This window comes from Oncorhynchus gorbuscha, linkage group LG25 (genome assembly GCF_021184085.1).
Source record: "Oncorhynchus gorbuscha isolate QuinsamMale2020 ecotype Even-year linkage group LG25, OgorEven_v1.0, whole genome shotgun sequence".
NCBI lineage: Eukaryota > Metazoa > Chordata > Actinopteri > Salmoniformes > Salmonidae > Oncorhynchus > Oncorhynchus gorbuscha.
Genome location: NC_060197.1, coordinates 7,927,088 through 7,949,600, shown reverse-complemented (window position 1 = coordinate 7,949,600; position 22,513 = coordinate 7,927,088). Strand labels below are relative to the sequence as shown.

The window sequence follows — 22,513 nt, the reverse complement described above, 5'->3', positions numbered from 1 at the left end:
AATAACATTAACACAGTGCTCAAGATTGCTTGTAAAATTTACTTTAAAATGTAGATATTTGAATATAGGTAGATCATGTTTGGTTGATTTTTAAGGGGAATAGCAAATAACAAAGTCTAATACAATCAGGTCTCAGCTCACTAGCTAGGTCAACGGAGAACCGGTTATACATGCAGTAACAAATCAAAACCTTGTTCAGTTTATATCCAAATTAATTGGCCCATAACTATACCGAATGTGTCTTCCTTCTGACAACACTAAAAGTTGATTTAAATAAAATGGCTAATTTTCATTATTGCACATGAGCAGAAGACTAATACTATAGAACTGTTTCTTGACCCACCCTTTTCCTTGGACACTTTAAAACATTCAGAACTAGTGAGGTACAAGAATAGATGTTTTTCCATGACAAAAAAAAACAGGTTTGGTTAAAACCTTGATCTGAGAGACAAAATGGCAGAACACTTAACATTGTCCTATAATGTACAGTAAAAATGGCTGCATAAGTGCCTTTTAAGCTCAAGGAAAACATGTTCAGAAAGGTATTTATTGTTGAGGCATCATTTCGTTAAGTTGACCTGTGCTATCCGCTCCTTACTACTCAGGTCCAACCATGTGAAAAGAGTACGAGAACAAATCCTTCAGAAAAACTTTATACTCCTCTCAGATTTCGGTTGTTTAAAAGAGATCACTGCTACAATAAAACCACACGTATTTATGTGCAACATTAGAAAAGGCTTTGAAGACAATTTCCTCTACACTGTTCTGCCTGTATGCTTTTACATGTCTCCTCTCCCCATTATTGGTGTTGATTGGCAGTGTCCAGGTCCAATAACATGGCAGCGTGATTCATTAAAACACTGTAGGTTGCAGTGAGGTTATTTGGGAGGGGGTGGTCTCCCTGGAAATGGCACAGTCTATCACACCAGTCTGGGGTTTAGGACTGTCTGCCCCTCAGACAGGCCCGTTGACTGCTGGCATCTCTGGGCACTGGGGTGGATCCTCTCTGGAGGGGGGGAAGAAGAAGGAGACAAAGTAAGAGGGTGATAACATAATCCTACACTGCAGACCACCTCTCCTTCTCTGGCAGGCTAGAGTTCACAGTAAATACTTCTACAGGCGCGCAATGCTATTGTTCAACATCCAGACGTGTCTTGGCTCTGGCTTGGAAAAGGAAACCAGGTTGCTAGAATATTATTTTGCCCTAAACTGCTTGGGATCTCTACGTGCAAGCATGCATTATTTGTACACACATGAGCTGGCACCTACTTGTTGTCTGTCTGAGAGGTGGGGGCCGAGGCTGGCAGTGTGTCTGCTGCAAGCTGTGCCTTTGGGGGGGACTTGAGAGTGTCTGTGAGGGACAGCTTTTCCAGAGGGATGGGGTTCGCCTCACTAGCAGAGGAAAGGTTAGGTTGCTTGTTAGTCAGTCTTCAACAGAAGTGTTGTTCAACTGTATTTTGGTAGCTACACCACTCCAACTCTTTTACATTTTTATTTTTTATAAATGCTAGTGATTCTTCCTCTCCAGTAAAGTACATTCATAGTTCATGGGAAGCTCCCTGGATTTCCAAACTCTGAATCCAGTAATTTCATTTCAAGTCCAGTGTATAATTACTTCAATGTGGTAGTTATGTTTCAAATATAGATGTTTATTTACATGGGTACTAAGGCTTGAGTGGACTTCAACAGAAAATGTTTTAGCATTTACTGTGCATGAGTTTAACTCTTGTTAAACAAACCTTTTGACTTCAGCATTCTTGGTGGTTTCTGTGGCGGTGGCGGCAGTCTTGTCATCGTCCTCGCTGTCGGAGCCCCCGGAGGAGCTGCTATCTGAGGCTACGAGGGGAGCCTTCCTACCCTCACCCACCGGCCACTCACCACCGGCAGAGGGGCTCGCACCTGGACACACAATCACTTTACTTAACGCACAAGCCAAAGCGATAATGAAAGCCTTGTAACATGTTTTGTTCAATGCAATAGTGAATGTCTCCACAAGGGGGAGCTAGGTCAAATGTCAGGTGGCTGAAACCTCCCATCATCCCACACTCACCACTCTTGTCCGGACCCAGTTTGACTTGTTTGTCTGCGTCACTGCTGCCTACGGGAGAGCTACATCTGGGGCCAACCTCTGGGCTGCAGGGAGAGGTAAAGCTTCAGGTACAGAGAACTGACAACACACCACTAAGTATGTCACACAATGAAGTAAACATTTTATGTTGGTGATTTAAAAAGGGCTTACTAAAAACATGATAAATTGACAAGTTACAATATCCCAGACAATAATATCAAATGTATATAAAACTCTATGGAGAGTGTTCAGTTCCCACCTGCTGAAAGGTTGGAACTCTGTGAAGTTGGCCCAACCTGCCTCCTGTTTGTCTCCTCCACTCCCCCCTGGGGAATCCCAGCCTGCAGGACCTGGAGAGGACGAGTTACCCCCAGCTTCCCCGAAACTCGCTGTCCAGCTTGGACCTTCACATGATAACATGGTAAGAGGAAAAAGTCTACAATAATGTTTTTTGCCAAGTGGAGACCATTAATGATTGTCTAATTGGTTGAGTAAAAATGGTTAATAAACAGTTTACAAGTAGCTGATTGATTGCCAGGTGTACTGGGAGTGTTGTCCTTGCTCTCCTCCAGGCTGCCTGGAGCTGAGGTGCTCTGTATGGAGTCGTCGTCCTCGTCAGAACCCGACCCGCGGTCCCGCTCCCGACCCCCGTTCTCCAGACTGCTCTCTGAGGTGTGGGACACCCCAAATCTGACACACACACACGGGAGAGAAAGAGAAGAGCGGTTTGATGAGAAATCGATGGAGCTGCACATTGACATAACATCCCCTACTTTGTTTTTGCATCTTGAATTTTTACCAACCTTGTTCTGGATTTGACTTGTGTTGCATAGTTAATCTCCTTCTCCTCCCAAATGTCCTCCTCCTCTTCAGCATCGTCAAACTGACGTATCCTCTCTTTACAGCAGGCCTCAAAGGCAGTAGCGTTGGCCTGTATTCACACACATGGAGAGGGAAACGCATGTAAACATTTAACTTTCACTACACACACAATGACGCTGGTAGACATTTACATAACAATACAGCAACTTACACTATTATCATCAGCATCTAGATTGAAGTTTATTTCTGCAATCCGGTCAAATGTGGCACTTAGGAAAGGAAGGAAACAAAATAGCAGCTGTTAGCCCCCAGAGGTCTTTGTCATAGCAGTCGGTTTCAAAGCTGATTTCTGGTTATTGGAGAAGGAAGTGGAACAGATGAGTAAACGCACTTGATGTTTTCATCATGCTCACTGAACTCCTCATCGTTGAACCCAAACTGATCCACAAAGTTGGCAGTCATCTGCTGGATCTGATAGTCTGAGAAAGCCTGGGGGGGGGACATGAATTTAGTCCTTTCAAAATAATTATATTTCCTCATGGGTAGACAAATGTGGCTTCCTACCTGTTGGAGTGACAGATCGTTGGGGAAGGGACTCTCCATATCATCATCTTCACTGGAGGAGTGCAGGTTATGGGTGCTCACCTGGGACACACAGGACAGACAGATAATTAGAGTGAGGAAATGACCATGTGTAGAAGGGAATGCTTGCGTGATTGAGCAAGGGAAAAAGCATCTTTGTGTGTGGCGAGACAGAGATGGTGACTGAATGGTTGATACCAGTTCCACTGTGTTTCTCCTGTTGGTCTCTCTCAGAGTCTCATCCACAAAGCTCTCCCAGCGTCCTCTGCAGTCCTCTGGCAACTCTACAATATCACAGGCCAGTTCTAAGCACTCACCCAGGCACAGTAACATTCTTTGCTATTCTTTTCTGAATACAGAAGTGTTAATCTGGCAGCTCATCAAAACACGCATACCTTTGATGAGGTCACTGATCTGGGACTGGACTGGTCCTTTCTCTAGGTTCTGTACCACCATGTTGGCCATCCTGGTCAGGTGACCCATGTTACCTCTCCTAGCGCCACCCTCCGCCCTGAGAAAAAAAAAACACACACCGGTTAATGACCTCTAACGGACACTACTATCATGTTAGATACCGCTATTGTAGTGAAACAATACTGGACAATAGCAAAAGCTGTTGTTTCCCAGATTTGAGCATCTGACATGTCTTACTGTATTTGATCGTTCTCCTCCCAGGCATCCAGGATCCTCTGTACCAACCGACACTTCTGGAAGAGCTGAGGAAGACAATGTTTAACACTCTCGGACCAATAAGCTCCGAGATGGCTTTTACCCCCTAAATAGTCTTAAAGGTACCCAAACAATCTGCACTGACTCTACACACACTCACTAGACCCCTCAAACTCAACGCTGGATCTCGAAGCCAGTTCCACTGTGTTGTTTCATTGTTCCCCTCTAATCAGGGACTGATTTAGACCTGGGACACCAGGTGGGTGCAATGAATAACCCGGTAGAACAGAAAACCAGCAGGCTCCAGACTTCGTAGGGTAAGAGTTGAATAACCCTGCACTACACTATATATATACACACTTCATTGACAAAACCCACACTCAATTTGCTGCCGTTACTCTGTTCATATATCCTTATGGCTAGTCACTTTACCCTGCCTTTATGTACAGACAGTCTACCTTGAACCTCTGCACATTGATTTTATTTCTTTTATGCTACTATTTTTTGTTAAACTCTGCATAGTAAAGAAGGGCTCATAAGCAAATAAATGTTTTACACCCGGCTATTACTGCACATAGACAGACAGAGCTGCCAAGCCACCTACATGTGCCACCAGGGTGTTGTGAAGGGTGGTCTCCTCCACCGAGTCACTGGCCTTGGCTGGCTCCCCAGCTTCACCTCCTGCCTCCCCCTGGTTCTCTGGGCCTGCTGGGGGCTTCTCCTCGTGGTTCTGGAGGCCAGGGATGGGCCGCTCCTCTGGGACAGAGTGGTTCAAGATGGATGCCACACACAGCTCCACTTGGAAGTGCAAGAAGTTATTCCATGAGTACTTGAAGAACAGGTCCTGTAGAGAGCGAGAGAACCGTGGTGACCGATGGTAGGTGACTGAGTGACAGAACAAGAATGTGAACGACAGAAAGGAGAGGTAAAGAAAAGTGCCAGAGTGTGAACAAATGAATGAATGTGAAAGAGAGAGAATGACAAGTTGATGAGTCCCGGCAGTGCAGACACACCAGTAGCTGGTCCATGGTGGTGAGCTTGCAGAGCTCCTGACAGACACTGGGGGCGCTGGTCTGCAGCAAGGCGGCCACCAGCCGGGCCACGTGAAGGCGGGCGTTCCCCAGCGGCTCCTCCAGAAGGCCAACGGTCGTCAGTATTGCACTTTTCTACACACACCATGTTCAATTCGATTACTAAACAGTCATTGTATACAGGAAGAACTGTTGAACAAGTTAATTCAATTGTGTGTTAATGGTTGGTAAACCCCCCCCCCGAACAGTTTGTATAAAATTATGGTTGGAATTTTCTGCAGTCTGTTGGCCTCCAACATAATCAAATAATAACTTTTTTTTTTTAAGTATTTGTATGTTTCATGACAGTCTCTCGTACCCACTGACCACCGTAAATTGATCAGCCACAGGCATACGACCTTACTGTATGTCCTTACCTTGGGGGGGATTCAGGAGAAGCTGCTGGAAGTCCTTTAGATGGGGCTCAATGGCATGTAGAATACTGCTGTTGACAGTGTAAGACCTTTCATATCCCTGAGAATAGAGATCCATCAGCCCCTCCAACCTGACAGAGAGAGAACGAGGGTGTTCACATGCTAAAATAGCTGGAGAGATGGTCCCCGTCTAGAAACAACCTTTAGCCCCTGCCTTAAGCATTTGTGGTGATAAATCCAGACAGCCTATCAGAAGGCAAGGTGGATGTATTACCATATTGCTTAAATCTATCATGTCCTTTTAAGATCTCCACAAGTGGCTAGAGGTTGTTTCTGGACAAGGCAATGGAAAGAGATATGAGGGAGGGAGAGTACATATGAGGAGAGAACAGTTGTTCCACTCACCCGGACCTCCTGGTCTCCAGTAAGGTAAGTAGCACTTGAGTTCCGTTAACAATGGAGGCCTCACTCCTCTCCCCCTCAAACATGGTCTTCAGGAGCATCGCTACGCTCTCCTGCGACTCTAGAACAGCCAATAAGGGGTCGGTTTCAACATTCTCCTGCATCTGATTGGCCTGGTCTCGACTAAGGCGGATGATGTCACAAAGCGTCTGAGACGCATTTGATTGTCTCTGGAAAAAAATAAAGATTCATGCAAATCAGGATTCATACTTCTGACCAGATAGTTAATATCAACTGCCATGCCTTGTCCAGGAGAATACTGCAATATCAGACTACTGTCTATAACTCACTTCCTCATCTTTGCCTGTATGGATGAGCTCTGTGAGTCTCTGAATCAGCTTCTCTTCGCTCAGCCACTGAGATCAGGAAAGAAAAAGTATGACAGGGAATGAATGCGAGAAATACAAGACACCCAAGTCAATAAGAAATTATATTTATAATTGAACACAACATTTATGAGAACAGGAATGGCTGGCAGACAGTGGCAGCTTACATTAAGGACCTCTTGTCTCAAGGGGGCAGGCTCCACACAGCTGATGAGGCGAAGCAGCAGGTCCATCATGGCGGAAGCGTCAATGTGTTTCAGCACCAGGCCGATGAAGCCATCCTTTTTCCTCAGGAAGGAGATTACCTGGAGCAAGAGACGTTTGGTGAGCTCCAGGTAGGTCGTTACACTTTCTTTATCCACCTTTATAACTTCTTGGGCATTGAGGTTACCTGTTCTGTTTTCCTAGCGATGAGGTTGCCGATGGTCTTGCTGAAGAAGCTGGCTAGTAGCGGGTTGAGGGGCGGATCCTGCTCCAGGAAGTGGTAGAGAGTCTCCAGGAGTGACGTGTCCCCGCCCAACTTGTCATTGATAAGGGACACGTCTGATGTCAAAAGCTCACAGGCGATGTTAGGGAACCTGTGAGAGGGAGGTGTACAGTGTATTAATTCTTGAAATATTACTTTTATGATGTTTGGAAATATTCTGACAATGCTCATTGTCAATTCTGAATTCATGTTTATTGGACTGAGTATGCTGAAGACCACATTGTGTATGCTATGTTAACAGACCCAATCAAGACCAGGGCCCAGTTTCCCAAAAGTATCTTAAGACTAAGTTCTTCGTTAGAACCATAGCATCCTATCCTAACTCAGCCTTAAGATGCTTTTGGGAAACAGGGCCTATTTGGTGTTCTTTGTGTCTTGTAAGCTACTTTTGAGGGCGAGATGTTGTCCACAAGAGGGCATGTTTCAAACCCAACGCCACCTGTTGTACTCTTCTGTTACATTAAAGGAGCAACCTAAAAACATGAACTAATTCAGAGGCATCTATCATGGCACTGGGAGTTCTGTTCCCAGTTCATGACGTTGAGTTCAAGTGTTTCTACTGTCAATTCAGTCTTCAACCTTAAAAAAAAGCCTTAAAAAAATATATCTTGGCTCCCACTAAATTCAGGATTCAATCCAATTACGAGTTATAGGCATTGTGGCTTTTAAAGGCTATGTTCCTATTTTTGCAGAGATCCCTTTCACGGTAACCTTTTATCTATTTAGTCAGTTAAAAACAAATTCTTATTTACAATGACAGCCTACCCCAGCCAAACCCGAACGCTGGGCCAATTATGCACCACCAATCACGGCCGGATGTGAAACAGCCTGGACTCAAACCAGGGACTGTAGTGACACTCTTGCACGGAGATGCAATAATGTAATGTCTGCTCAATCGAAATAGCCTTTAAAAAGCCACAATTCCTATTATATAGGGATTGAATCCCAACTTTTATATTTAACATTTTCAAAGAAACGTCCCATTCTGGAGGAGACAGTGGGTGAGATAACAACCTGGCCTCACCTCTAAATGTGTGGGTTCAAATCTAGCAGGCGGTGTTATTGTTTAAACGATTCTTAACATCAAATATTCAAAGAGAACTGTATTTTTTGGGGAGTATGAGGTAAGACCATTGGGTAAAATGTTTGAATCTAGCTGGTTGTGCTTGTTTGTTCTACTCAACCTCAACTGTATAGTGAATTAGTCAGTGGCTCTGGCGTAAGAACCTTTCTTCAAACTGATGGTCGTGGGTTCAAAACGAACTAGTTGTGTGTTGGTGCTTTCACAATTCTCAATGTCAATCATATGCAGAAGCACGTATGAACTGTGAAGGTGTTGTGGCTCTAGGATTACTGATGGCTATGGGTTAAAATCTAACTGGTTGTGCTTTCTCAATGTCGAACATATGCGTTTTCAGTGTGAAGGAGTTATGGCTCTGGGGTAAGAACCTTTCCTCTGGTGGTTTTATTCATGTTCTTGGGGAGTGGCTGCCACAAAAAATGGTTGGAGGGCAGTGGTGTTGGGAGTGATGAGCAGATGGGATAAACCCCCCGGGGTTACAAGGCGAAGACTAGACCCCACAGACAAGCTCTTTCGCTCTAGACAGGGATCTCTTCGTTTGTTTGACATTGAGAATCACAGGAAAACAAAGAACGTAAGTGTATGCATGCTGGTCTTAGGTTGGCACTTATCCACTGAGCATAGAACCCAGGCCATGTCAGAGCATGTTACGGAGAAGCCCCTTTCATTTTGTACAACTGGTCTTTAGAGGAAAGGTCAGTCCATGATGGCTTAAGCATAGGGTGTATTTGAATATTTATTTAATCAAAACTATTCTTTGTTAAGCACAGATTCTCTTACAATAATGAAATAGTATACAGTGGGGCAAAAAAAGTATTTAGTCAGCCACCAATTGTGCAAGTTCTCCCACTTAAAATGATGAGGCCTGTAATTTTCATCATAGGTACACTTCAACTATGACAGACAAAATGAGAATTTTTTTCTCCAGAAAAATCACATTGTAGGATTTTTAATGAATTTATTTGCAAATTATGGTGGAAAATAAGTATTTGGTCAATAACAAAAGTTTCTCAATACTTTTATATACCCTTTGTTGGCAATGACAGAGGTCAAACGTTTTCTGTAAGTCTTCACAAGGTTTTCACACACTGTTGCTGGTATTTTGGCCCATTCCTCCATGCAGATCTCCTCTAGATCAGTGATGTTTTGGGGCTGTTGCTGGGCAACACGGACTTTCAACTCCCTCCAAAGATTTTCTATGGGGTTGAGATCTGGAGACTGGCGAGGCCACTTCAGGACCTTGAAATGCTTCTTACGAAGCCACTCCTTCGTTACCCGGGCGGTGTGTTTGGGATCATTGTCATGCTGAAAGACCCAGCCACGTTTCATCTTCAATGCCCTTGCTGATGGAAGGAGGGTTTTCACTCAAAATCTCACGATACATGGCCCCATTCATTCTTTCCTTTACACGGATCAGACGTCCTGGTCCCTTTGTAGAAAAACAGCCCCAAAGCATGTTTCCACCCCCATGCTTCACAGTAGGTATGGTGTTCTTTGGATGCAACTCAGCATTCTTTGTCCTCCAAACACAACAAGTTGAGTTTTTACCAAAAATGTATATTTTGGTTTCATTTGACCATATGACATTCTCCCAATCTTCTTCTGGATCATTCAAATGCTCTCCAGCAAACTTCATGTACTGGGTTAAGCAGGGGGACACGTCTGGAACTGCAGGATTTGAGTCCCTGGCGGCGTAGTGTGTTACTGATGGTAGGCTTTGTTACTTTGGTCCCAGCTCTCTGCAGGTCATTCACTAGTTCCCCCCGTGTGGTTCTGGGATTTTTGCTCACCGTTCTTGTGATCATTTCAGATGAGGGAGATTATCAGTGGTCTCGTAGGTCTTCCATTTCCTAATAATTGCTCCCACAGTTGATTTCTTCAAACCAAGCTGCTTACCTATTGCAGATTCAGTCTTCCCAGCCTGGTGCAGGTCTACAATTTTGTTTCTGGTGTCCTTTGACAGCTCTTTGGTCTTGGCCATAGTGGAGTTTGGAGTGTGACTGTTTGTGCACAGGTGTCTTTTTTATACTGATAACAAGTTCAAACAGGTGCCAGGTAATGAGTGGAGGGCAGAGGAGCCTCTTAAAGAAGTTACAGGTCTGTGAGAGCCAGACATCTTGCTTGTTTGTAGGTGGCCAAATACTTATTTTCCACCATAATTTGCAAATAAATTAATTAAAAATCCTACAATGTGATTTTCTGGATTTTTTCCCCCTCATTTTGTCTGTCATAGTTGAAGTGTACCTATGATGAAAATTACAGGCCTCGTCTTTTTAAGTGGGAGAACTTGCACAATTTGGCTGAATAAATAATGTTTTGCCCCACTGTACATGGGCTGAATGTGGCCTCTCAATACACATCCCCTCTTTCCCAAGTGGGTGACCCTTTTCTCTCACTTAAAGCGGCTCTTCTCCTCTAAGTCAGCAGGGGGCTCTGTGGTGATGAGGTTGACCAGCTCTGTCATGCAGTGGTCCTGGGAGAGGAAGAGCAGAAGCCGGCGGTTCTGTGCCTTGCACTCCTGCAGGACATCATCCTCCTCCATGAGCTCCCGCAAAGTCACGTCCTCCCGGTCCAGCAGCTGGTCGATGTGGGACGTGGTGTGCAGGTCAAACTTCCAGAACATGGTGGCTGCTTGGACAGGGGGCACAGCCCTAGGAGAAGGAAGGAGAGAGTCAGAGAGAGGGACGCAATATTGGCATGGTGCCCTTGTAGTAGACTAAGCAGAGAGCTCCTTTAAATATTGGTTTTAATTATTTTTATTTTTTTATTAGACATTTAGTTTTTCTGCACATTTCTGGTGGTTATGTAGCCCTCTACAAGATCACCACCATCTCCCTGACTACAGTCCTCTCAGCAAGCCATGAACTGTCCCTCTCCATCTTTAAAGGATGCATGCACTCTATTGCTTGAACTAGCCAACTAACTCATGACGATGACTTATTGGTTGACCTAGCCAACTATAGCTAGGCTACTTATGATGTATTGTTTGACATAGCTAACTAAAGCTAGGCTACTCATGATATTGCTTGTTTGTTTTATGAAGCGCTTTGAAATGAAAATAAATGAAATTAATGAGGAAGAAAGAGATTAAAAGAGCTGAGGTTCATGCGTGGTAGGGAAGGTAACAGGGGAAATACAAAGAAACAGATGAAAACAATGAAGCAGGAACATCTAAAAACATTAAAACCCGGTCACTGACTCAGTCCACACATGAACAACAAACTCATTACAGATATCATTTGAGATGTAACATCCAGTAATTGTGCTTACCAGCAGATTAAATGTGGGTATCTTTTATCAGACCTCCCTCAAAGGCAGGCATTTGTGTTTGTGCAGACAGCAGAGAGCGTGGTAAGGCCTGTCATTTATCAACATGGGTCTCCTCTTAGAACACAGGCATCCTTAGTACACAACACACTGAAAGGCTCACCATAACCTGAGAGAGACAAGGGGATGGGGATTATAATTAAATTCACATAGGACCTTGCATCTGATCGCAAAGTCATCTATTATTAGTCAGCAGCAGTATTATATGCATCTTGTGTTTTAAGATGACTGTGTTGCATCAGATTTATTCGACATTACAACGAGGATTCTGAACAGAGCTATTCGAGAAAGACGTTTGTCTGGCTGTCATTAGTTATAGGGTCATGACCTAGCCTTCTAGTTAGTAGACTGCTAGTGAGAAAGCTGTAGTGGGGTTTGACTTTTGAAATCTTAGCCTAGAGTAGCCAAACCCTAAGTCAACCTGCTTCTATAGAACTCTTCGCTTTCAGTTTTATGAATGAGACAATGAACTGATGTGCCAACAGCCTGTCCTGACTTGCCTTGTGGCTTATAAAAAAAGAGAACAAGACCTAGACTAACATATCAACTCAACTTAGCCTAACAACGGTGAAATGTGCAATGCTTAGTGTTGTGTCGTCAAGAACACTAACAAAAGAACTCCAGCTAACTTAATTACTTGAAGATAGTGAATGGTATTTTGGCCAACAATGGAGAGGCTCACACAGAAAAATGGGCATGCCATCAACTAAGATGCCGGCTGGAAAATCTTAAACAAAATTCCAGATACATGCTTCGGGTCTTGTTAGGCCTATGCAAATGCTTTATGAAATGAGACAAGCATTTTTAAATTGATTATAGGCTTGCATAGGCTATCAATTACAGTGAAATTCATGAGTATTTTGTCTTAAGTCTAATGTATGAACACTGGACTGACTACCAGGGGTTGCTGCCTAGCTACTACAATAAATATTATTACCTGTATGCTTTAAAATATATGCAGAAGTAAAAGCATCTAATGCACACTTATCCTTTCCTGGACCCTCACTCATACATCACTAATGTGAAAAGGTTGTGGTTAGCTCTAGCTACTTCACTGTTCTTGACGTCAGCATCTCACACTAAACAACCTAGCTATAAGCTATAGCCTAGGCAACCACAACTACAGACAGGAAATGAGAATAGTTTAGAATAATCTGTGGTCTATGGTTGCTATGATAAACACACCAACTAGCCTATCAAGGCCATTATTCAAGCATGTTAGAAGGGACAAAGTCAAACTAACTTGCTTAGTCAACAAAAGACGAATGTGCTGGCCTGTGCAATACAACACTGACTGGCCGCCCACACAACACAATAATGGGTCTGAAAAAGGAAAACAAAGTGTTTCCTACTTTTCCCTCTTATTTGGACAATCCTGCATGTGCGGGAGAGTCCACCTGGCATACATTCATACAGAGCACACTAGTGCAACTATAACCCCTAGAGTGCTCCCCCGTGAACGCGACACAGGAAAAAGTTAAAAACTTGACTTATCATCTAAAATAGAAGTCACCAGGGGCATCTTCAACAAAACAGTCCACTGGCTAATAGAGTAAATGATGAAAAGAACAATGGTTGAAGAGCAATCAACTGGATGCTATGACCTAACAGTAGCCTGTCATTAAGCAAAGCAAGTGGCTTATGGGGCAGCGTAGTAACGCAGCGTTCATTCACATGCTCGTCGGAACTTCCTATTTCCTAGTTGTGATGTCGGATATACGGCTGTTTCATGCATGTGCTTTTTGATCGGAACAATTCGTCAACCAACAAGATTTTAGTTATCTTGATAAGCTGGCTAACATTGCTAATAATAATAGTTTGCTAGCTTGCTTAAAATTGAGAATATGGTCAATCTAGCTACATCATCCATATTTATAAGGTTGTAGATGTCAATAAAGTCACAATTTCTCCAGTTTCCCACTTGTAATTCAGATTTGGAGGGTCGTTTAATAAGTGAAACTTCCCCAGTCGGAACTAGGAATTTCTGATAGCACGTGAACGTGGCATAGACAGAGCAATCACAAATCTTAGACGGCTTCCTTTCCTTGGCTCTTCACCTTAATGACCACTAATTAGATAGGCAAATGCAAGATGGTGGAAACTAATTAAGTATACTACGATCAGTGGTTATGAAAGAGAGTTGATAGGGAAAGGAGGCTATGGACATAATTGGGACAGAGCCAGGCTCTCCCATTTCCTAATTAGGTGCTTATCGGTCTCAGTTGGCTGCACTGCTAGGCACCTGCAGTTGTGCTTCTCCATGAGTTGCTAAGAAAAGTAGCCCCATTTAAGACGCTCGTTTTTGTTGCCACCTTATACCTAGGATTCAAGATGTGGTTGGTTTTGGATAACTGCTTTTACAAACATGACCATTTTGTTGTCTGTAAGCCTACGAAGAACCTCAGACTGTTCTCCCCACTTCCATTATTTAGATGCGGACAGTATACTTACCCTGCCCCCACTCTCCAATGGACATGTATACATTGCTACAGTTGTCAAAGTGAATTATTATTATTTGTAGGATTGTCTCAGGTAAACATGTATATAATATTTTTTCTATTATTGTTTTATTCACATCAACCCCCCCAAATTATACTTTTACGTGTTGATGATGTCTCTGAAAATACATTTGCAAGATGGTTTAGGGTTACTATCCCTCCTTGTCTGACAATGCAGGGACAAGTGCTCTGTAGAGCTGTAAAATTATATGGTGGTGGCCTTGGCAAGAAATGCACATCAACTGCTGAGTGTTGGAAGCTCACATTTCTGTTTACTTCAAGTCACTACAGTAGTACTTGCTGGCTACTTCTATTCACTACTTGAAGACTTGACATCTGATTATCTGCCAGTGCCAAACCCGTGCCCTGCAGTTGGAAACGGGGTTGAGTTTGTTTGTTCAATGGATAGAAATTCCAAGACCGTCGATTTGTTTCTAGACAACTATAATTTTACAACGGTGTGGAATTTTCCGCAACAAGTATATCTTCACAAATGCAGGAAGTAACGTGTTTGGTAGTTAATGTTTCTTGCAACCGAAACATTATCTTGAAAGAACTTCACTTCTCTTTTTGGTCTTGCTAACGTCGAATGTCTGAACAGCAGCTAACGTCAGCTAGTATTAACGTTAGCTAGCTAGGACATAGCTACCTAATTCAGTTAGCAAAAAGTAGATTGGCTAAACCAGAGGGATTCGACACAGTTAAAGGCGTAGAGAATCCTGAGTCGCTAGCTATCCAGGTAGCTAGCTAACTTAACGTTACCATACAATTTAGCTAGCGTTAGCACAAGGAGTTGAGCAAATTATCATCAACTTTGTCGCTAGTTACAGGGTTAGTTGTCGGCGTTAGTTTCTCTCGGAGTCCGATAACTAGCATCTAACGTTAACACAACTTTAGCTGGCTAAATTGGCAAAAGCTAGCTAACCCTCTTTAGCTAACTAGATACTGATAGCTTAACCAGGTATTTTAAGTCGCCAAGCACAAATAACTCACCAGCTTTAGCTAGCCAACGTTGGTCCTGAGAAACTTACCGTTTTGTTCAAAGTTTGCAATCCACTCGTCTGTATGGCTAATGTTGCGCTACCTACCGTCGTTAGCTAATAGCTAACGTTAGTTAGCGAACTAGCCAAACGTGATTTGTTTTGATGGGTCAGTCTGACGAGGAGTATGAGCAAAGTATCTGTCAACCTGGTAACACGGATATTTGTCTCGTGACGTGGCAACGGACAGGCCTCACATTTGTACCTTGTATATTCAATATTATTACGCGTAATATATATTCATATATTCTACAGTACATAAATTCATAAGCTAGCCTCTTCCCAGCTCAAGCATGCAAAGCAGGAAAAACTCGGTCATATTTTCGAATCAAAATGGCGAATATTATCGCGGAGGCGCGCAGGGGAGTGCGCATTGACTTCTTCTGTGGCCGGGGTGTCAAACAAATTTTGCCCCGCGGCCACATTCGGTCTCCAACTAGGTCCGGAGGGCCGCACTGAAAATTGGTAATGTTCCTGTGCCTCACCATCTACATTTGCAAAATGTATTTCTCTATCCATCGTTTTTGGAACACCCTGTCTACCTTTAATTTCCGTCATTATTAGGGAGCTGGACACATTCAATAAACTGTATAAAAAGGCCATTATCATTTTCTACACAGTTTCGAGTTGGTTTTAGTCATTTTAAAGTATACTGATCAAAAATATAAACGCAACTATTTCAACGATTTTATTGAGTTACAATTCATATAAGGAAATCAGTCAATTTAAATAAATTCATTAGGCCCTAATCTATGGATTTCACATCTGGGAATACAGATATGCACCTGTTGGTCACAGATAACTTAATTTTATTTTTTAAAGTTAGGGGCGTGGATCAGAAAAGTTAGTATCTGGTGTGACCACCATTTGCCTCATGCAGCGCAACACATTTCCTTCGCATAAAGTTGATCAGGCAGTTGATTGTGGCTTGTGGAATGTTGTCCCACAATTTTCTTCAATGGCTGCGCAAAATTGCTGGATATTGGCGGGAACTTGAACATGCTGTGCCTATGGTACATGTCAATCCAGAGCATCCCAAACATGCTCAATGGGTGACATGTCTGGTGAGGATGCAGGCCATGGGACATTTTCAGCTTATGTACAAATCCTTGCAACATTTATTTTTATTTTTTATCCTTTATTTAACTAAGCAAGTCAGTTAAGAACAAATTCTTATTTTTCAATGACAGCCCAGGAACAGTGGGTTAACTGCCTTATTCAGGGGCAGAACAACATATTTTTACCTTGTCAGCTCAGGGATTTGTTCTTGCAACCTTTCGGTTACTAGTCCAACCACTATGCTACCTGCCGCCCCGTGCATTATCATGCTTATGCCTGCCCATACCATAACCCCACCGCCACCATGGGGCACTCTGTTCACAATGTTGACATTAGCAAACCGCTCGCCCACTCGATGCAATGCACGTAGCCTGCGGTTGTGAAGCCGGTTGGACATACTGCCAAATTCTCTAAAACTACGTTGGAGGTGGCTTTTGGTAGATACATGAACATTACATTCTCTGGCAACAGCTCTGGTGGACATTCCTGCAGTCAGCATATTGCATGCTTACTCAAAACTTGAGACATCTGTGGCATTGTGTTGTATGACAAAACTTATTCTGTGACAAAAGCTTCTTAATATGCCACACCTGTCAGGTGGATGGATTATCTTGGCAAAGGAGAAATGCTCACTAACCGGAATGTAAACACATTTTGGGACTAACAATTTACATGTTGCGTTTATATTTCTGTTCAGTGTATATTGAGTAATTTTAAAGTATTTACTCCCTAACAGTCTAGCTTGAATTTCTGTGATTATTAGCAAGCTGGACACAGTCGTGAAACTATGTAAAAAGGTCCGTTATCATTATCTCATTTACTCAAACCACTCGCTTTTAAACAACAAACTTTAAGGTGTATGCTGCCACCTACTGTGCTGGAGTGTGTGGTCAATCACGGTTTACATTAAATCCACCTACCTAACTGTACTATTAAGAACAATTAAAAGAACCCTACTAACTTCTAACAGACCCTTCCCCAGCCCTTCCAAATTCGTCCAACCTCAATGACAAACCAGGCATGCCAACCAAATGTAATGACGAGTTCAATGTACAATGTCCTAGACACAACTGAGCAAACACCACCTCTTCCTTCATTATCTGACCTTTGAATCTTGGTCCGTCTACCATTTTTGGCGCAAGGACTTCAGAGAGAGACGAGGAATAAACTATAAAACTTTGCATTTGTTCCCTGTCAAAACAGTCGATTTATCAAACAATATAATTTCAATTATTACATTATGATTGGGATAAACAGTATATTAAAAAATATATATATATATTCACCAGGTCCTGGCTGCATGCATGAGGAAATTTATGTCTGTCTACTAAAGTTTTCAATACATTGGGACCAGGTTGGGGCTTAAGTGGATTGTTGACAAAAAGCTGCATATTAATGTAAATAAATCACAAATATACAGTATATGACATTTTCTGTCTGCAACATTACTGTCTAGGATAGTGGACCTAATGGTCTTGGCCTGCTCCTCTGATAAGGCCCTTTCCCACTAGATTGGAATAGAGGTCTTCAATAATTCCATCAAAAGATAATCAAGTGATTTATCACTAATTACCAGTTGAATACAGAAATGACCATGCATCATCTGCACTGTGTATGGAATAACCTTTATTGTTCATGTATGTCTACAGATCTAATACAATGTTCAAACATACATTTTTCTGCACAAACACAATGCGTTACATTTGCAACTCAGTTATTATGTATGATAAAGATATTGACTTTATATTTGTTATATTTGTTGTTAGATTTGCATATTTTATTATATTTGTTAGACGCTGGGATGAATGCGGAAGATGGAATTCATGGCGCATGGCAAGATGAAGCGAGGCTGAAAGAAGAGCGTGAGGTTCAAACCCAAACCAACATCTGCGAAATACAAGCACAGTACTTTCTCCTTTGAGTCAAGTACAGAAGAGATAAGTACGTGCCTGAAACCCCTGAGCAGTCAACAGATAGTGAACTCTCAGGAATTGAACCTGACAGAAGTGAAGAGGAAGAACCTGCACCGACAGGTGATGTGAAGGCTTCCGAGCCTCACCCTAATGATCAGGAAAATGGCCGAGATGACTCTAGCCCAGTGGGAGTACAATTCTTGGAGAAAGTAGATCCATGCCTTTTGGCCGACCGTTTGTGGTATCAGATTGTGTGAAGAAGGAGTTGGTTCTTGTCAATTCAGTCAAAGTATCCCGAAGTGGACTTGAGTAGATTTTTTGTGTGTCTGCTGCCCAGAGGGAGAGGGCTGTGTCCTGCTTTGCTCTCCGGAGTAGAGCACTGCTGAAAGGAGTGATAACTGGGGTAGCGTTGAGTGTTGAGGTGGATCGACTGATGCAGACCCGGTGGCAAGCACAAGCCTGAGGAGACCCTGCCTGAGTTTTTATGCATTTTTATGCATCCACACCCCTTGACTTTTTCCACATTTGTGTTACTGTACATCCGGAGAGCTTTTGTTTCAAACCCACTATGGTGTTTCAGGTGCCAAGTTTATGGTCATGTTGCAGTAGTATGTAGGAGGGAGATTCCGAGGTGTGAGAAGTGTGCCGGAGGGCATGGGAGAGTGTGTAGGTTCGGTGGAAAAGGTGGAATGCTTCAATTAGGGGGTGGCCATGTTGCTTGGGATCAGAAATGTCCTATGTAAGTGAGACAGGTTGATGTTTCCAGGGTGAGAGCACTGCAGCAGCAGAGATGTTTTTGGGTGTCAAAGATTTTAGTGCAGATTAACTAAAGGGGGTTTTGAGAGAAGGGGTTACAGCCAAAGTAGTGGGAAGGGATGGTGGGGTGTATTGGGGATAGTGGTATTTTTAAATGTTTTATTAACCTTTATTTAACTAGGCAAGTGAGTTAAGAATATATGCCATTTAGCAGACGCTTTTATTTACAATGAAGGCCTACCCCGGCCAAACCCGGACGACACTGGGCTAATTGTGCGCCGTCCTATGGGACTACCAATCATGGCCGGATGTGATACAGTCTGGATTCAAACCAGGGACTGTAGTGACAGCCTCTTGCACTGAGATGCAGTGCCTTGGACGCTGAGCCATTCGGGAGACCAAAAAATGATATATACAGTGTCTGGTTAGATGATGGTGCATTTTCCTTTTTCCCCATATCCTCTTTTTTTGTGAACAAATGTTTTAAAATTCAAAAAGGCACTCACACATCTGAGCAATCTTTTTTGCAGGTGCATGGCAACAGTTGAACAAGATTAATGAAGAAGGAAACCGCACACTGCTCTTGATAGTATCACTGATCTTAAATAAGCTTACGTATCGGCCTCACAGCCTCGTCAGAGCTTTTGTGATTTAATTGTAGCACCCTTACGTAGACCTGGCCCCACCCACATCCGTTCCACGCATCGACAGGGTTTGGTGGCGAAGGAAAATCAAATAAGTGCTACCAAATATAACAATATGCATTTCATAAATATTCGAATAAAGTGCGTAAATAAGACGTATTAAACACGTATGTAAAATCACAATGAGGACATAGCAAGTTCTCATTAATCATTTGGTACATCGTACGAAAAACAGAGTAATCTTAAATAGGGACATAATTCATGTTCAAATTCACAACATAACATACTTAGGCATTTCATCATTAAGTCCTTTAGGAAGTAATGTCTGCAGGGTGAAAATCCCAAAACATATTTTACTCAGAGTATAATTATCACCTCCCCTGTCTGATATCTTAACTTCCACTATGCCACAAAATCTAAAAGGTAGAAATGTCTTAATGCTTTAGGTCATTAAAAAGTACTGCGACTGGATAATCCCTTTCGTTTCTCCTGATTGAACTTTTATGTTCACTAATTCTCGAGAGGTTTTACCGACAGAGATAGGCCCACGTGGACAATAAATAATGTAAATAACATGGGTGGTGGAACACGTAATAATGTAATTTATTTGGAACCGTTTTCCTGTATGTGGGTGGCAGAAATATTCACACTTCATCATATTGTTGCACTGTGCGCATCCTCTGCATTTATAGCTATCATTTCGAAGAGGGTGTAAAAGAGCTTGGCTGATTTTCTTTTGTGGCTGGCAGTTGGCATGAACCAATTTATCGCGTAAATTGCGACCTCTCCTATACACAATAAGTGGTGGATTTTTAAATTCAGCCGGCAAAACCGGGTCCGATGATAAAATATGCTAGTGTTTCTTGACCACATCTCCCACTTTTCGCGAGTTCAAAGTATATGTGGTTGTGAACATTACGGAATGTTCTTTAGCGGGTCTTTTTTTGTAGCAGTTCAACTCCTGTTTTTCCTAATGCCAAATTAAGAGCTTCATCCATATATTGTGGCGAATAGCCTCTTCTTAGAAAACTAATGCGCATCCCCGCTGCTTTTTCTAGATACTCGTCTGTGGAGTGGCACATACCGCGCAGTCTGAAAAACTGGCTTCTTGGAAGTCCCCTTTTTAAGGTCAGGATGGAAGCTGTCCCCCTGTAAATAGAGTATTTCCATCCGTTTCTTTTCTATACAGAGTTGTTTTCATTATTAACAAAACGTTCTTCAAAAATACCCACATGAAAATTAGCATAGCTCGGAGCGAATGTGGAGCCCATCGATGTTCCATTCGTTTGGAGGGAGTATTCATCATCAAACCTGAAATAGTTATACGTCCAAACATATTCAGCCAGCTCTAGAATACAGTTTGTTGGTGGATATTTGTTAGTATCTGTCTCCCAAATAGTGTGCTAGTGATGCCAACTCCTCAACCACACGGGGAATGCTGGTATATAGACTCTCGACATCTAATGTGAACAAAAGTGCAATGCACTTTCCGAACTGTGAAAAGCAGCAACACACAACGAAGCGTCTAGTCTCCCGGATGAAATGAAGAAAGGAGGCGCTACATTGAACCACGGAGTTTTTAAACCCAGAGATGCAACATCAGGTGACTTTCGTGAACGTTTGCTTAGCAGACAAAGCGGACCAGGCCGAGGTATGTGGTTTGAGAAGTCAATAGAAGTGAAACATTCTTCCTTAGTTGTCAATGTTCATTTGAGCCAATGTCTTTAGTAGCTAAAGATATTATAACTACAACCTCAACAAAGTAACACACTGACACGTTTTAATTTGTCAAAAATGACTTAATATTGAAGGATTGAGCAGCTAACCGATCGCTGCCGCTGTACATAGTCTATCGGTAAATAGCCCACCCATTTTTACCTACCTCATCCCCATACTGTTTTTATTTATTTTATTTTCTGCTCTTTTGCACACCAATATCTCTACCTGTACATGACCATCTGATCATTTATTACTCCAGTGTTAATCTGCAAAATTGTAATTATTCGCCTACCTCCTCATGCCTTTTGCACACAATGTATATAGACTCATCTTTTTTCTACTGTATTATTGACTTGTTAATTGTTTACTCCATGTGTAACTCTGTGTTGTCTGTTCACACTGCTATGCTTTATCTTGGCCAGGTCGCAGTTGCAAATGAGAACTTGTTGTCAACTAGCCTACCTGGTTAAATAAAGGTGAAAAAAGGAGTGCCTTTGATTTGGCAGCATGCACATGCGCAGTTTGTTTCTGCACATGAGTTTGGCTGCTTTCCAAACACGTAAAAGACGATGACGTTTTATGATGTCTGACGAGTTATCACTTGCAGGGCGAGGGGTTGTGCATCTTTTTTTGGCATTGTATGCATGTAAGAAAACTGTGGCAAGACATCAGTAGGTTTATAATTGAACACATTTATGAAGATTTTACACTATTGTGGAGAGATGTACTGTTTGGATTCTTTACATACAATAGAAATAAGCGGAATCATTTTTATGTAATTAATTTCATTATTGTTTTTGCCAAATTTCATATACACAAATGTAAATTTACAAACAGAAAACCACATTTTCGTATCCTACAAAAAAGAAATTGAACTGTATTTTAAGACGGTTAAATGCTCTACTAACAAAAAAGCTGTTAGAATTGTAAGTATATGCATGTCCCTTAAGGTCCTTGTGTAATTGTAATGTGATATTGTACCCCCTAGCTCGATTGTCCATTGTTTGTAATCTATGTATGCTTGTGTTCCCTCATGTGCTTTATGTATTGATTTGTTGTTAATAAAAAAAATATTTAATTTTTTTTTTTTTACTTGCAGGGCGAGGGAGGAAGGAATTCGTTTTAAATGGACCGCCCTTGCCCGGTCGCTTTTGGGTGCTTTATATGGCTACAGTCAATTATGATTGCATGTCTACTTATATTAACTATATAATTATTAATATACACCTACTGTATGATAGCTAGCAAATGAATTAGCTAACTAATGTTAGCCTGCCTAGTTACTTCTGAAGGAAAAAAATGTATTTCTACAATTTCCAAAAGCTAACCAAATAAAAACATGATTACTTTTACGAGATGTGTCTGTGCATTAGTAGCACAACTTCTAACTTATTTACTTACACTTGTATGTTGACTCCATATTGACATTGAGGATGTACAATCATTGCGAATTGAATTATGGGGCGTTTATGATAGTTTCCACTAGTTATTACAGACACAAAGTAAAAATAGACTATATCGTAAAAATGAATGAAAACAGACATTTTATTTTTCGGGTTAGCAGTGTAGTTAGGTTTAAAATGAGATTTTAAGAAGGTCAATTGTAGCAATGGGCG

The 22,513-nt window shown here is 42.1% G+C and overlaps 1 protein-coding gene across 1 annotated transcript; it reads right to left on the bottom strand.

Moving 5' to 3' along the window:
* Nucleotides 1–19: 19 nt before the first annotated feature.
* LOC124013914 (serine/threonine-protein phosphatase 6 regulatory subunit 2-like) lies at nucleotides 20–15,156 on the bottom strand. Its single transcript, XM_046328474.1, has 23 exons — nucleotides 14,798–15,156; nucleotides 11,212–11,377; nucleotides 10,338–10,592; nucleotides 6,765–6,951; nucleotides 6,541–6,678; nucleotides 6,338–6,403; nucleotides 5,991–6,217; nucleotides 5,592–5,716; nucleotides 5,155–5,309; nucleotides 4,746–4,985; nucleotides 4,124–4,188; nucleotides 3,868–3,983; nucleotides 3,671–3,756; nucleotides 3,455–3,535; nucleotides 3,282–3,379; nucleotides 3,102–3,159; nucleotides 2,872–2,999; nucleotides 2,586–2,758; nucleotides 2,328–2,472; nucleotides 2,051–2,133; nucleotides 1,740–1,899; nucleotides 1,270–1,392; nucleotides 20–1,006 (listed from the first exon to the last, which is right to left on the bottom strand). The coding sequence occupies exons 3-23, from the start codon at nucleotides 10,562–10,564 to the stop codon at nucleotides 955–957; spliced, it is 2,733 nt and encodes a 910-aa protein (XP_046184430.1). The 5' UTR covers nucleotides 10,565–10,592; nucleotides 11,212–11,377; nucleotides 14,798–15,156; the 3' UTR covers nucleotides 20–954.
* Between the last annotated feature and the right edge of the window lie 7,357 nt (nucleotides 15,157–22,513).